We start from the raw sequence: 16,154 nt of genomic DNA on the forward strand, positions 1-16,154 counted from the left end.
AAATAGACACAAAATTATTATACCTCTTTGCATTTACTCTGGCTTGTAGATAAATTCTGTAATATTTTAAAAATTCTTGGTAGGACAAAAGGATCCTGGACTTTTAAATTTAAGGAGATACTATGTGTTTTAATTCCTACTCTTATTGGACCAGGAATTATAGGTATTATCTGAATAAGTAAATGAAATAAGTGTAGAGTACTTTTAATTTTGAAAATTGTTTTGTTAAGCCCTAGCCGGTTTGGCTCAGTGAACAGAGTGTAGGCCTGTGGACGGAAGGGTCCTGGGTTCGATTCCAGTCAAGGGCACATGCCCAGGTACTGGGTTTAGTCCACAGTAGGGGGCGTGCAGGAGGCAGCCAATCAATGATTCTCTCTCATCGTTGGTGTTTCTTTCTTCTTCTTCTTTTTTTTTTTAATATATTTTATTGATTTTTTACAGAGAAGAAGGAAGCGGGACAGAGAGTTAGAAACATCGATGAGAGAGATCGATCAGCTGCCTCCTGCACGCCCCCTACTGGGGATGTGCCCACAACCAGGGACATGCCCTTGACCGGAATCGAACCTGGGACCCTTGAGTCCGCAGGCCGACGCTCTATCCACTGAGCCAAACCGGTTCGGCCATCGTTGGTGTTTCTATCTCTCTCTCCCTTTCCCTTTCTCTCTGAAATCAATATAAATATTTTAAAAAAAGAAAATTGTTTTGTTGATATGTCTTTTATGGTAAATGGTGAAAATATATTCAAGGTTGATCAAAATCTTAAGGTGTATTTTTTCACACTTTAAATATAAACCTTTAGTTTTTTCATATGCTTCTAGTCCTAACAGTACAGGTGGTAAAAATGTAATGAATGTGTGCAAGATAGATTTTCTGCTTCTTGCTGTGGGCAGAATTAGTTAGTGATATTGTTTAGAGGCAGGGAGGTACAAATGGGGCTCTTAAGGGGCTTGCATTAGGTCAAATTGAATAAGTGACTGTATTCCTTTACTTTAAAAAGGACCTAACCAGTTGAGAGAGCTGGAGTCTAAAAAAATGTTTAATTAAATAGTAATAGGGAATCACGTTTTGGACTTTATCGTCATTTACAATATTTGTAAATGATTTTCCTCCTTTGCTACCTCTTGCAGATACTCGGGGATGAAGTTCAGCCCTTCATTCTTGATGAAGAATTTGATTATGACACTGTGATTCTAACCCCCAAGTTCACTCCTGCAGAGGTAGAAGCCATCAAAGAACAACTATCTAAGCACAAGCGAGAGAACACCAACACGGACTTGGAGGAACCCCGTGACTGATTCACCAAGACATCTTCCTGTTTACATTTATTTTGTTCTTATTCAAGCAAAAATAGAATAAATGAGAAACCTACTGTAAGCCCCTCTGTGGACATTTATGTGTGCATTGATTTGTCAGAGTTACTTGCCTATAGGGAGATGCTGCTAACAAGACCACAGAGATCTCCACGCTCACAGAGCTCCCTCTGTCACGTTGTTGCTGCATCCGTGGCGGGTAGGGGGCGATGGAGGTGGCAAGTCGGGACAGGAGGCAACGCCCACTGAAGGGTCAGTTTGAAGAGAGCACTACAACTAGGTAACACGGGGCATTGTAGCAAAGATTGGAAGCATCTTCCCACCTTTTTGGGGGTGAAGGACAGTTACACATGCAAAATGCGTTGTAGCACAGAGGGAAGTACTGATTATGTGGGGAGGTTATTGGCCGCAGCTATCCAGACATATTGGTATGAATCTGATTGCTGAGAGGCTGGGCTTCTAGGATTGATTGGGAAAGGCATGACTGGAAAAGAAGGCAACTGAGAATTGATTCTATGTCATGTATTAAATTCTTGTACTTTGTTATCGCCATTGTGATAGCTACAAAGTGCAAGGAATGATCTCTGTCTGCAGAAGCGTAAAATATAATTTGAAGAGGTAAGACATAGATAGAAAAAACAGCTAGAGAATGTAAAGCTTATGAAGTGCTAATTGTGTAGAGTACCCATACATGCCTTAAGGAAAGGAGAATAGATGGCTGGAGGTACAGGTGCAGGGGGAGTAGTATGTATGAAGTCATTTTTATTATTGAAGGAATCCATGACAAATCAAATGTACTTAGTCTTAATTAGTTTTCACTCAGGCCTGTGCTCATGTACATGCATGTGTGTGTATATGTGTATTCATAGAAATGGCCATTTATATCCTTAGGAAAGAATGTTCTTGATTTAACATTACAATAGAGTCAAGTGATTTCCACATTTATTTTTCTTTATTTAGTCAACAAACTCTCATTAAACACCCTTTATGTGCTAAGGCAATGGGGAAGATACAAGTAGATGTGGTCTGATGTTGTGGGGAAGACAGATGTATAAACAAATAATTATAGTAGAGCTAAGCTGTCTAATAGAATAGCCATTGGCTGCATGTGGCTATGGAGCACTTAAAATGTAGCTCATTTGACAGAGGAACTAATTTTTTTAAATCCTCATCCAAGGAGTGAGGACATTATTTCCATTGATTTTTAGAGAGAGTGGAATGGAGGGAGCAGGGGAGATGGAGAGAAACATTGATGTGAGAGAGACACATCAATTAGTTGCCTCTGGCTTGCGCCCTGACTGGGACTAGGGATTGAACCTGCAACTGAGGTATGTGCCCTTGACTGGAAATCGAACCAGTGACCCTTTGGTCCATGGGCTCATGCTCTAACCACAGAGCAAAACCAGCCAGGGCAAGGAACTGATTTCTAGATGTTAATTTTATTTTAATTTAAAATAAGTTGATATTTGATACAGTTCTTATAAAAATTTCTAGTACATTTGAAACAACTTAGATATGTGCATCTGTACTTTTTCAACTGTACTTTTATGACATGTAAATACAGATCAATTATTTTTGATGACAGCTTAGTGTCTAAATTGGAAATATGCTACAAATGTGAAATACACATTGGAGTTCAAAGAATTAATATGAGAAACTGTAGACTGTCTTGTTATATTTTTGTATTGATTACATGTTGAAATATTTTGGATACACCAGATTAAATAAAAAGTATTATTAAAATTCACCCATTCCTTTTTACCTTTTAGAGGAGGCTCCTGGAACATTTACAATTACACATGCAGCTTGCATATTCTTACTTGAAGCTCTGTAGTAAAGAGTGTTGTAAGAGTCCTGTGTATGTGAGCTCCCAGGACAAAGCAAGTTGGAGTGATTGCACCATGCCATGGAGAGCTGGGGCGTCTTCACAGAGGAGGTGGCCTTTGAGTGTGGTCAGGAAGAAAGGAGTTTTTGATTGCAGGCTATTAGAATAGCTTGTCTGGGGGGATGATAGGAGCCCGAATTAAAGCGGTGTACGTGGAAGTAAAGGGCATGTATTTGATTAGAGCTTTGGATGTAGAACTAGCAAGGATTGTTGACTGATGCAATGTGGGAATGAGAGAGCAATTGCAAGGTTAAGGAGATTTTAGCATGCAAACTATATAGCACACCAACTTGAGGAGGGAATCCCGTGGTGATATAATTTTTCACAGGATCAGACACACTCTTTTGACTCAATCATACACAGCACTTTGGCATTTTAAATAAATGACTTCACCATTTTAAAGGCATCTCAATTTTATGGACTTCAATAGTTTTCTAATAGAAGAAACAAAGCCATCCTTCCAAGTGTTTAAAAAGAATGGCATTTTCGTGTCGTATTTCATTACCTGGGCTGGGTGGGTGGCAGGTGAATGATACCGCAGAGCATTCTGTCTGTAGAGTTGGTGTACTGCGTCTTGGCTTCGGTCCTTCCGGCAATTCTTGATTCCTGCATTATTTGGGGGCAATTGTGCATTACAGCAAAAGTGACACTGGAAAATGGGTCCCTGAAAGCCTCTCAATGAAATAGTTTTGTCTCAGTTGTACCGTTACTCTCGCCCTAACTAGCAACTCCTCCTCCATGACTTTCAGCTTTATGGATCCCCTGAATCGATGTAAATGGCTTGTTTTACGCCGGCTGGCAACCCCTAGCCGAGTGCCTCTAGGAGAAGCCTGCGTGTGTATTGATGGATGATGCCTATGTGGAATAGGTAGCGCCACCTGAGGTAAGATTAATGCGCAGTAGAAGGTAAGGAGGTGCACCTGTATGTATACACCAACATGGGAGGGGAGAACATGAAAAATTGTAAAGTGTCTTTAAATAATGTGGTGTTTGCCACACAATCTAGCTTGAACGAAGATTTCAAGCCCGCCACCCTGAGTGTGGTGGCACAGTGAGCAATCTTAGAGAAAAAATATTGACCGGGTATTGAAATTCCTTGATTCTTTCATCAAGAATCCCCATCACCCCTATGAAGGAGATAGAACTGTATCCTCAATTAAAAAGGAAATGTTCTTTATCTGTAGGTGACTGTATGGTCGAATTAAAATATGAAAGAGACAATTTTAATTTTATTTGCTTGTTTCTTGGAAGTTGATGGTAAATGAATAGGTAGTGATTTGAACGAGGCAATCTTATTGAGACTTTTCTAGAAAAATATTTTTCAGTATGAGGAAGAGAAATTCATACCTGACCATGGTCTATCCAGTCCTTACATAATATGGCCACCGCTTACCCTTACCTTCTTCCTCATTTTATATCAGGTCCTGACCAGCTTGTATTTGTTTTCCTTTTTCAAACGCTCCACCTTGTTTCTACCACAGGGCCTTGGCTCTCACTCTTCTTTGTGCCTGGTCTTCCTTGGTCTTCAAAGGCTGGATCCTTCTCATTATTTAGGTCTCAGGTGAGAAGTATCTCCCTCGAGCCTCTCTCTGAACACCTATCTAACCCCTTTTCACAAACTTTCACCCCAGTCACTGTCGCTCTCGGTAAAGCAGAATCCTTTATCATTTCATTTAATAATGTTAATGCTCAGAAGAGTCATCAAACTTTAGAGGTGGTTTGAAAGCCTAATTCCCCTGCGTTCTTTATATTTTTACTTATTCTGAGTGCGTTGTGAGCCACAAGAGGGTTCTAAGCAGAGGAGGGACATGATCTGACTTCAGTTGATGGAGGATGGTAGGAAGGAGGTAGGGCTGTATTGTACTGGGGGAGGTCACCCGGATGGAGGGGTGTGCAGGGCTGGAATGTGAAGGGCCTTCACACTTTTCTCTCTGGAAGTTCATATGACCGTGTTATCCCTGGTATTCTGAAAATGGTGACATGTGTTGGCATAGGTCTATTTTGTCCTTTGTTCTGGGCACTAAGTAGCCATTTAGTCTGCAAACCTATGTCCTTCAATTCTAGGAAGTTGTCTTGAATTATTATTGTTATTGTTATTATTATTGAAACTGTCTTGAATTATTTTTTGATGATTTTTCTTCCTTTTATTTTCTCCTTTCCAGAATGTTCATGTTTTGGATGCTGAACTTCCTAGATTGCTACTCTAGTATTTTTGTACTCTCTTCTATCTCACCCCCTGATTTTGCTCTATTTTCTGAGATTTTTTCCCAACTTTGTCTCCCACATTTTAATTGCAATGTATTATTTTCTTTAAAAATTTTTTAGTTTAGTTTTAAATCTACAAAACAGTAAAGCCATTTCCATGGGGAAAAAACCACACAGAGTTGCATCAGGACGAGACTATTAGGCAGAAAAGGTGAAGAGAGTGTCTTATCCTTGAGAGTGTGAGATAGTGCCTCTTGATGGTAACAAGCACTTGCGCTTACTATGTTGAATGAATGAGTAATAGGAAGTGGAGCGAGATTTCAGGAGGGTTTTGCATATTCTATCGTGTTATAGAAAGCCTCAGATGTGACCATGTGGTAGCTAGTTGAGAGCTAGGACCCCTGGCGCAGGGAGGGGAGAGATGCATGAGGGTGTTGGGTCTCTGGCTGGGTTGCCTTTGTTATGTATAGAGCATTCATGTGTTAGGAGCTCCATCCTCAAAAGCAGATCCTCCTCCTCCTCATGTTCCTGTTGCAATGTTGTTTTGCCTCTGTAGTACCTTTGATTCCAGTCTCTTCTCTGTATCCCCCCTTGCCACTCTTCAAGCCTTCATTTTTACTTACCCGCTCCTGGGAGTCTTCTTGCTTCCCAATTAGTCTCTAAATGTCTCTATTCTCTCCATTCTAGCTTGTTTTGCACATTGATTTCATATGAATCTTCATGTTGCTATCTTGTTTCAAAACCACCACTAGCTGCTCATTGTCTATTGAATTTGTGAAAACTTCTCAATGTAGCATTCAAGGCCCTTTTCCCATGGACCCCCATGCTACAGACAACACTGACTACACGTGGATCCTGAAGGTTGCCTTCCACCTTCACGCTTTTCTTCTTACTGTTCTTTCTTTCCGGATGATCCCCCTTCATTTCTGCCCCGTGCATTTCCTCTCATCCTTTATGATGCACCACAAGGGCTGCCTCCTTCATGCAGCCTTTCTGATCCTCCCGACCAGCTTTCATTTCACCTTCCCCAGAACCTTGCTATCATTGTGTAACACTATTGGTGCTCCCACCTTCTGCCTTGTATCCTAGCCATTCGTGTACATGTCTTCCCATCTGACCCTGAGGGCAAGCACCAAGTCTCATTCATCCTTACAGCTTCAGCTAAGCACTGTCTCTTGCTTGTTATGGTGCTCACCACTGACCTCATTTACTTCCAGAGCCCAGGTGGAGCGCTGACAGTAATGGATCCCATTCCCATTTTCGTATTCAACCAATATTTATCTAGTGTCTGGTTTCTTGGTTACAGTTTATTATAGAAACGAATAATTAATGCCACGATTTATTAGCTCATTGAAAGTATAGTAAAGAAACTAATGCAAAGTCTGCACAAGCTGCACCAGAATGATTTATTGAGCTAACAATCAGACACAAGCAATTCTATCCAGTGAAAAGTGGGAGGGGAAAAAAGACCCAGGGGTATAATTCTACAGTAAGTAAATTTTGCATAAAGGGAAATAGAAAGACATTTTAGTATCCGAATAATGGCAAATCAGTAGTAAAAGTTATGGTACATGATATATAATTATCATACTTTTCACGTTTATAAAAAATGTGCGGTCTCTTTAAAGAGGTTTTGGTGTTGGTTCCACTTCAGATGGCAGTAGATTAGCTCCATTGTGTGCACTTAGAATATTGACATCCACGTTAAGATAAAAAGAGTAAATTCAGCGACTCTCCAAATTGTATTAATATTGGCTATACCCTCAGAAGAACTTAGCATCAATTTTAGTTTAGATTGAAAAGTAGTTTCAAAAGACGGCTTATGTGCAAGTGGCGGTAATGGCGCTTGAAGTAATTAGGGTGTTTAACAACCAGGCAGAAAAAACCCACTAATTATTCTCATCTTCTTTTTCCTTTGAAAATATTTTAATCATACAGATTGGGACTTGAAAAAACACACACCATGGGATCAGATATCCTTGCAAAAATGATTTCCTAAGTCCTCTGGGTTTAAATGGGTTAGTGTCTCAGGCTTGCAGAGGACTTAGGTGTGGAGAACAAAGGCCTGCTGATTCCTGGAGAGGCCGAGTTCCTGAAGACTAGTTTATGCCTTTCTTTGGATGTTTTGGTCACTGTTTTGATGCATTTGATGCTAATCATTTTTGATGAATATGTGTGTGTGTGTGTGTGTGTGTAATATATATATATATATATATATATATATATATAATTTTCCAACTTACTTTCAAATCTAAGTTTTATAAATTAGTCTGTATTGCTTTTTTGTTTTGTTGAAATTGAGTTTGCTAACATTTCTCAGGGGAAAAATCATGCAGCTTTTGTCTTTGTTCAGTGGTCTTCCCATTTATTGTTCTGGCCTTTGGGCTTTGCCTGTAGCATCTGTATCTGCCTCCCCCATCCCCACTCCCATCCGCCAGGTGTAAGTAGCAGAGAGAAATGCATGCTGGCTGTTGTTTGTGTTTAAACAGCTGAACACCTGGCTGCTCACAAGCAGGTGCACAGAACTCTGAGAAGGGATTGTAAGACAAAGAGAAGAATATATGCATGTCGCGAATAAGGGCTTGGGTGTTGGACTTGAGATTCTTTGTGTTCACAACACAATAGGACCCTTACATGTCAGAGGCTGTGTGAAATGTCAGTCATGGTGTTTCTGGAAAACTTCTTTATTTACATCATGGCTTCTGTATTTGTCAGTGTGAATGAGCCCAGTATATCTTATTACTGGTATTGTCCTCAGTTTGTAAGGGTCACAAAGAGTTTTCCATAGTTGGTATTCAAAGCGATCAGCTCTCATTGTGCTGAGTTAAGGTCTAGTATGCTGTGTATCGATAAATAGCCAGTCCAATGCCATCGCAATGAGAAAATAAACTTTGTGAAAACTGTGCTTCCATGCTTGTTTTCTCAAAATCTGACAGTCATTGCATCCTAAGCAATAACTGATCAAAATAGAAAGTATTAAGAACACGCTAAGTATAAATTAGGTATCATACTTTCAGCATCATCTTAGGTGAACTTGGGGAGAAGGAAAAAAATACAACATCACAGAGAGGCAGATTTGACACAGGACAGGGAAGTCAGTGCAATATGCCAGGGAACCAGGTAGCGACCCAGTAATGCACTAGCTACACTCATTGCTGCAAATAACGTATTGACCTTTAATAGCTCAGAAGAGAAGCCAATAAACATTCTTCATACTTTTTAGAAATTGAGCTCCATGTTCTTTGGGGAGAGATGGCACCAATGGCAAATACCTGTATATGTTTGCCTTTCCCTGTTTATCCCACTCCCCTGTTAGACACTCTGCCACACCACAGGTGGCACATGTTCATCTTGTGGTGGTGAAGGGTTGACATCAAAGGCAAAGAAACCCTTGAAATCCATCCCTCTCAGCCCACAAGAGCAGCTCCTCTCCATCACAGCGATGAAAGTCGGTGATAACGGGGGCATTCCCACCGCTGTGCTCTCTGTTGTGGGCAGCTGGCAGTTGACACAGGTGGGCGTAAGGTGCTGCCCTTCTTTTGAAGGTTATCTGTTGAAGGGGAATGCCGCCTCCCTGGGATCGGTGCCCTGCTTTGGTCCATGAAGCTGCTTCTGAGAAGTAACCAGGTGGTGGATACCTGCCCAGAAAATCAGAGGCGGCTGTCAAGAGACCCACTAACACTCAAAAGCTGCCAGGCAAGGTGGCAAGTCTTTGCAAAGAGTGTTGGACTGTTGAGCAGCTGGCTCATCTACCTCCTCCCATGAGCTAAATGGGAGGGAGGCTGAGTCTGTTCAACTTGGGGTGTGCACTGCCAAAGCGCGTAAGAAGAGAAGCAAATGTTAAATTGGTCTGCCATTCACCGAGCAAACATCATTTCGTTTAAATTACACTGTGTTATTTTTATCTTGATCCACAACCAAATGGAACTCATTGTAATACATTTTCCCTTACAAGATAGTTGGCTCATTAATAAAACCCTAGGAAGGAGACAAGGGTAAACAATGAAACTCCCACACATTAACACCATAATGTACTACAATATTCTTCCTTCTTTTCATCACAATCCTCCATGTAATTAAATCCCAAGTAAGTCAGCAAACAAATCCCTCAGCTTCTTTTATTGCCCCATGTTTGAAATGAATTAGTTATTTTTTTCATATTGCTAAGTAGCAACTAAGCACACACTTCTGTAGTGTTGAAAGTTTTCCTATAGACAATAGATATTTGTTGAGTGCTTAGGATATGCAAGGCGGCAGCAGTGAACAGGCAGAGTGCATATTACTCATAAATGCTACGATGCACGCCAATCTGGATGAAGTACAATAGAGCATTTAGGTGCTCAGGGTGAAACTTACTGAGAACATTACAGGAAAGCTGAGACTGGAATGGCAAGATGGAGCCAGGCTTGCAATGACCTGGCGAAAGAGTGTTCCTGGGTGAACCAGTAGCTAAGTTAAAGACCCTAAGGGACATGAAAACCTATGTGGCTAGAGGGTAACAAGGGCAGGTGTGGGAGGCAGAGGTTGCTGGAGACCAGGTGATCAGGTTGGGGGATCAAGAGACTGTATGACATTGTTGGTCATGGTCAGGACTTGGTTTCTAATCTCAGTGCTACGGGAAACCCTTGGGTTGTTCTTTTTAAGCCTTTGATAAACTTATATTTTAAGAGATCAAATCTGCTTGATGGGGTTGAGTTGGGTCAAGAGAAGAAGCAGGGAGACCTGCCAGGTCTGGTGGTAGGTGATGGTGGCTTGACTTGGGTGTCAATGGTGGAGGTGGAGGCAGGGGGATGGATTCAGGATCTTTTCTGGAGTTGATGAGACTCAGTGAGGGCTTAGATATGGGGAGTTTTAGGGGATGGAAGGATAGAAGCCGAATCCTAGGTTTTGGCTTTATAGGCTTCTCTTTCAGTCTCCACAGCTTAAAGCCAGGGTAAATAAAAAAATGTGTTGAAAGAGTGTTGAGATTTGTCTGGAACTTATGAACATAACACTGTATAATATTATAAACTCCTATAATATTAGGAGGTTTCATTCCCAATTAAACATCATGTTCCCTTACTCGATTATGATATTTCTCAAGCCACATGCTATTGTCCTTCTGTTCCGTTTTGAGCTGTTTGTTACAGGTCCATGCCAAGGTAAGGTTGGAAGTGAAAAGCAGACAGAAGCTTTTATAACAATTTGAAATCCCTGTGACATCTAAGAAGCCTTTCTTTTTTCCAGTATATTTGCAGGCCAACCTCCTGTGATCCCACCCCACCTCTCCCCACACCCCAAATACACGAATTCGTGCACCGGGCCTCTAGTGTTCTATAAGCTGCTCCCAATGGGCAATTTGAAACTGGTTTGGCCACTTCAGAAAGCCATCCAATTTGGAGTTGGAAGACACTTCGGAGACTGTTTAGTTCCACTCCCTCATTTTACAGAGGAAGAAACTGATATCCCAAGGATATCATTTGAGAAGAAAAAGCCCCTTTGGGTTCAGAAGCCAAGCAAAAAGGGCACGTGCTGATCTTTCCCACCACAAACTGAACAGAGGTGGTGGGTGGTGCTTCACAAGGCTCAGTTTTCAGTGTTGTGATTTCAATGAACTTCCTTCACAAATCCACATCTCTGTGAAATTGGAGCGTGGGAACCCATTTTTCGCCTGTTTTGACATAAACCCAAGTTGCGTTTAGTTGTAAATTCGCCTGGACAAATACAATAACCTGCTATTGCAGCTCAGTTTGCACATTGGCCATGGGAAGTGTTTGCCAAGGGAACTTCAGGAGGTGCCTTTCATGAGGAAACCAAGCAACAGACATGACTTGTCTGCACCCCTCTTTATCTAGCTACAGTAGGATTTTACAGGCATCTAATTGGTTTATTGAGGGTCTACAGGGCTTAGTGGTCTTGATCCATCAAAGTGTCTCATATTTCTCTTCCTGGGCCATTCAGAGATATTTTTAAAAAGATGACCAAGTGATAATCTCACTGAAAGTCAAGGTGCCCACCCCTGGTTCCCAAACCTGCTGCACATCAGAATCACTTCGGAGAGGTTTGCAGATTCTGACTCACTAGGATTGGGCAGAAGCTCAGGAACCTATTTTTTATTTTAGGTTTCTTAAATAAAGGCAATAATTTAGATTTACATAATACAGTCTGTGCCAGGCACTGTTCTAGGAGCTTTACATACATTAACTCATGGTGTTACCTCTGTTTTACTAATGAGGAACTCAAGCCACAGAGTAACTTCTCAAGATTACAGAGCCAGTGTTGGAAACTGGTTGGTGGGGAGGGGGGGAGGTGTCTGTCTATAGGGTCAGCCTTTGGGAACAGTGTTCCAAGTGCTGGGGGCCCCGAGGATGGCTGGTAGGGGGGTGGTATAGTCCAACTCTCTCTCACCCTTTGCATAGTTATCCATTTCAGCACTGGAAAGATTGGGCCACTGCCAATCTCCTTACGTCAAAATTTCCTGCATTCTTCATGTCATGTGGGCACACTAACATAGTTTTCCAGGTAGGGCATTTGAGCTATTTCCCTCAGAGATCTGATTGAACCCAGTGACATCTTCTGCCCCTCTGTAACCCACTACTCCCCAAAGTGTCTGGCTTCTATCAGACAAAATCTCGTATCTTGAATTTTCAAATAAAATGGGGGAAATGGAAACAATATGTACTTCCCAGTGGGTCATTATCAATGAAGAGACAGTAATTTTAAAAGATCTAGAGTTTAGTGTTGTGGACACAGTCTATTACAGATAATTTTTATTCTCACCTCACTTTGACCAGAAGGATGGTATTAAAGCTACAGTAAATTATCGTGATGAGAGCTGCATTGTGGACTACATAAAAACAAGGTGAAACTTTAAAAGGCCTTGAACTCCTTCACGTAGATCCAAACATCTAGGGGACACAAGTTTCTAGGAATATTTCCTGGAAACAGTTCTAGAAATTAAGCTGTTTAAAAAATTAGAGTTCTCCTAAGTGAGCATTTACTATATGTTAGACACGATTATAAGTTCTTTAAATAAATTAACTTATATCTCTTACGTCCCTCCAACAGCCCCCTGGGAAGGGACGGCTATGTGTTACAGATGAGAAAATGGAGGCACCAAGAGGCTGCATAACTTGCCCAAAGTCACACAGCTGGCAGCTGGCGGAGCTGAGTTTCTAGGCCAGGTGCTCTGGCTCTGAACCACTCTTACTGGCTATTGGTTGGAATTATACCAACTCACTGTGGTGATGATGTTGGTAGCCCTGTGCCGACCAGAGCTTGTCATTTGCTATGTCCTTCATGAATGAAAAAAAAAATGGGATCAAGGGATGGTTAATAAATGCCCTAAGTTTGATTGGCAAGATCTTTCAGTACATGGACTCCATGGAGGTGTGGAGAAGTGCAAGAGCACAGGATCCTTAATTGTGAAGATAATGGGTAAATGGGGGTGAGAACTGTTCATGGAGCCATCATGTTGCCCTTGTGTAATGTTTCCCTGTCAGAGAGGGGTGGATTGGAATGACTCAGGAGTCAATGTAAGGGCCCAGGAAATGCTGGTGTAGAGATTTGGGACCAAGGATTAGAACCCCCATTTGCAACCGAGGCAGCTGTGTCTGCTGTCTCCATGAGGCTCTGATTTGGTTCTCAGCAGAGGGTACCAGTCCTCTTTATGGAAGTGAATATTGCAAGTGAACAGTGTTTCCCCCCCCCAGAAAAGTGGAGATGAACAAACATGGCTGACAGTTTTCCCTCCCCACTGCTCTCCCATTCTAAGAGCTGCTAGAGATCTGGTCCTCACCAGGACTAAAGTACCCAGCTCCAAGCTTGATTGAAAGAAAGAATGATCATGTTTTCCTGATTCCTTTTGACCTCTTCTGAGGGTTCAGAAGTAATTCTGGCCCAGGGTTCCAGGCATCCCGAATGCAGCTGCGGCTGCAGGCCCGTGAGTTCACAAGGTGCCCCGGCCGCCCCACAGCCCGGGAGCTGCTTTAGGTAGAGTGTCCTCTCTTCTGAAGGAGTATTTCAAGACTCTGCTGAGTGAGTTGTTTAGGAAAGCCCTGTCTTCTAGAATCCTCATTTGAAACATAAAGATATGAAAATAAATCAACTGCACATATGAAAAAGTTGCTCATATAGTTAATCTACCTTTACATAATTTCTTGATTATGTTTGGAAATAAATTGCCTTGATTATATGTTGGATGGAAAGGAATGTCTTTTAATTAATTTGAAACAGAGGGTTGGAAGATGGCGGCGATATAGGCAGACTCGTCCCAGGTCTTGTCCCGGAGCAAACGGAGTAAGCAGCTGAAACTAATAACACCCACCCCGAATTGGCAAATTTACTCAGCTGGTGAGACGGCTTGCAGCCTGGAAGGGCAGACCTCCCCTGGAAAGGTTAAAAACCAGGGATCTGGGCAGGAAAGTCTGCCAGACCTGAGCCCAGAGGGTCGGAGGGAGACCGCATGGCAGACAGCCGCGTCTCTTGGGACAGACACAGACCCTGACCAGGGTAAGGAGTTCCGCGGGTTTGCTGGCGCCAGGAGATTTGAGATTTGGATTTTGTGACTGCGGAGAACTGAGACTAAAGGGGGCATCCTGAGGAACTGATCAGACCATGCAGTGCCCATAAGAGAGGAGCGTTTCCCAGACCGCAGATCCAAGCAACAGCAGCCCCCTGAGCACCGCAGCCTCCTGATCACCACAGCCTCCTGATCACCACACCCTCTGTCTGTGGAACAGCAACTGTACTTGAAGCCTCCCCCTACCAGCCAGAAGAGCCAACACAGCTGTGAACAACACCCACCAGAGGAGCTGCTGCCAACTGGAAAGCAGCTGCTACCGCAACCATCTGAGCAGCAACCACAACCCAAGGAGCCCCTGCCACCCAGGGAGCAGCCACTGAACATCTCAACATCTACATATGTCAGCGAGATCAAACATGGGTAGGCAAAGAAACCCCCAAAGGAAAGAAAAGGAGGACTCCCCAGAAAAGCAGCTAAGTGAGACAGAGATATGCAACATGACGGAAAAAGAATTCAGAATAAGGTTCCTAGAGTACATGCACCACATGTTCAAGAAGCAAGAAGAAACAGATGAAAAACTCAACTACTTATGCAAGAAGCTAGAAGAAACAGATGAAAAAATCAACAACTTAAGTAAGTCCCAAGAAGAAATGAAGAGTGACATAGCTTCAATAAAAAACTCCATTGAAAGTATCAACAGTAGACTGGGAGAAGCGGAGGACCGAATTAGTGAATTAGAAGACAAGGAAGCAAAACACACTCAAACTGTACGGCAAATGGAGAAAAAAATTAAAAGACAGGAGGAGAGCCTAAGGGAGCTTTGGGACAACATGAAACGAAACAACATACGAATAATAGGGGTGCCAGAACAACAGAAAGACGAACATGGATTAGAAAACCTATTCGAAGAAATAATATCAGAAAACTTCCCTGAGGTGGGGAAGAAAAAAGTCACACAAGCCCAGAGAGTTCCAAACAAGGTGAACCCGAAAAGACCCACACCAAGACACATCATAATTACCATGGCAAATGTTCAGGATAAAGAGAGAATCTTACAGGCTGCAAGAGAGAGACGGAAAGTAACATACAAGGGATCTCCCATTAGATTATCAAATGATTTCTCAACAGAAACACATCAGGCCAGAAAAGAATGGACGGAAATCTACAAAGTGATGCAAAGCAAAGGACTGAATCCAAGAATACTCTATCCAGCAAGGCTATCATTCAAAATTGAAGGGGAAATAAGAAGCTTCACAGACAAAAAAGGGCTAAGGGAGTTTATCACCACCAAGCCAGCCATGCAAGAAATGCTAAAGGGACTGGTGTAAAAAGAAGAAATATCAAGCTCAGAAAGAAAACAGCCACATACACACACACAAAAAAGAAATGGCTACAAACAAATACCTTTCAATAATAACTTTAAATGTAAATGGACTAAATGCTCCAACCAAAAGACATCGAGTGGCTGAATGGATAAAAAAACATGACCCATACATCTGCTGTCTACAAGAGACCCACCTCATTAGAAGGGACTCACACAGACTGAAAGTGAAGGGATGGAAAAATATCTTTCACGCAAATGGAAAGGAAAAGAAAGCTGGGGTAGCAATACTTATATCTGACAAAATACATCTCAAAGTGAAGGCCATAACCAGAGATAAGGAAGGCCACTTCATAATACTAAAGGGATCAATACAACAAGAAGATATAACCCTGGTAAACATATATGCACCCAATGCAGGAGCACCCACATACATAAGAAAACTTCTGGAAGATATCAGGGGAGAGATCGACAACAATACAATCATAGTAGGGGACTTTAATACACCACTGACATCACTGGATAAATCCACTAGACAAAAACTCAGCAAAGAAACAGCAATCCTAAATGACTCACTAGATCAGATGGACTTAATTGACATCTTCAGAACACTTCACCCCACAGCTGCGGAATATACATTCCTCTCAGGTGCTCATGGGACATATTCAAAAATAGACCACATATTGGGTCACAAGCAAAGTCTCCACAAATTCAAGAAGATTGAAATCATAAAAAGCTTCTTCTCAGACCACGATGGCATAATGTTAGAAATAAACTACAATAAAACCAACCCAAAATACTCAAACACTTGGAAGCTGAATAGCATGTTATTAAATATTGATTGGGTTACCGATGACATCAAAGAAGAAATTAAAAACATCCTGGACACTAATGACAATGAAAACACAACAATCCAAAACCTCTGGGACA

General features: G+C 41.9%; 1 protein-coding gene across 9 annotated transcripts in view; it reads left to right on the forward strand.

Moving 5' to 3' along the window:
* IFTAP (intraflagellar transport associated protein) overlaps positions 1–1,374 on the forward strand; it is a 57,726-nt gene extending 56,352 nt beyond the window's left edge. For all 9 annotated transcript variants that reach the window (XM_070427809.1, XM_070427811.1, XM_070427813.1 and 6 more), the window contains one exon: positions 1,128–1,374. In XM_070427809.1, the coding sequence (XP_070283910.1) occupies positions 1,128–1,295 (168 nt within the window). In that variant the 3' untranslated portion in view covers positions 1,296–1,374. The remainder of the gene's footprint in view (positions 1–1,127) is intronic.
* The last annotated feature ends 14,780 nt before the right edge of the window (positions 1,375–16,154 follow it).

The sequence above is a fragment of the Myotis yumanensis genome, unplaced genomic scaffold, assembly GCF_028538775.1.
Source record: "Myotis yumanensis isolate MYYU_CA2020_CCGP unplaced genomic scaffold, mMyoYum1.0.hap1 SCAF_10, whole genome shotgun sequence".
Taxonomy (NCBI): domain Eukaryota; kingdom Metazoa; phylum Chordata; class Mammalia; order Chiroptera; family Vespertilionidae; genus Myotis; species Myotis yumanensis.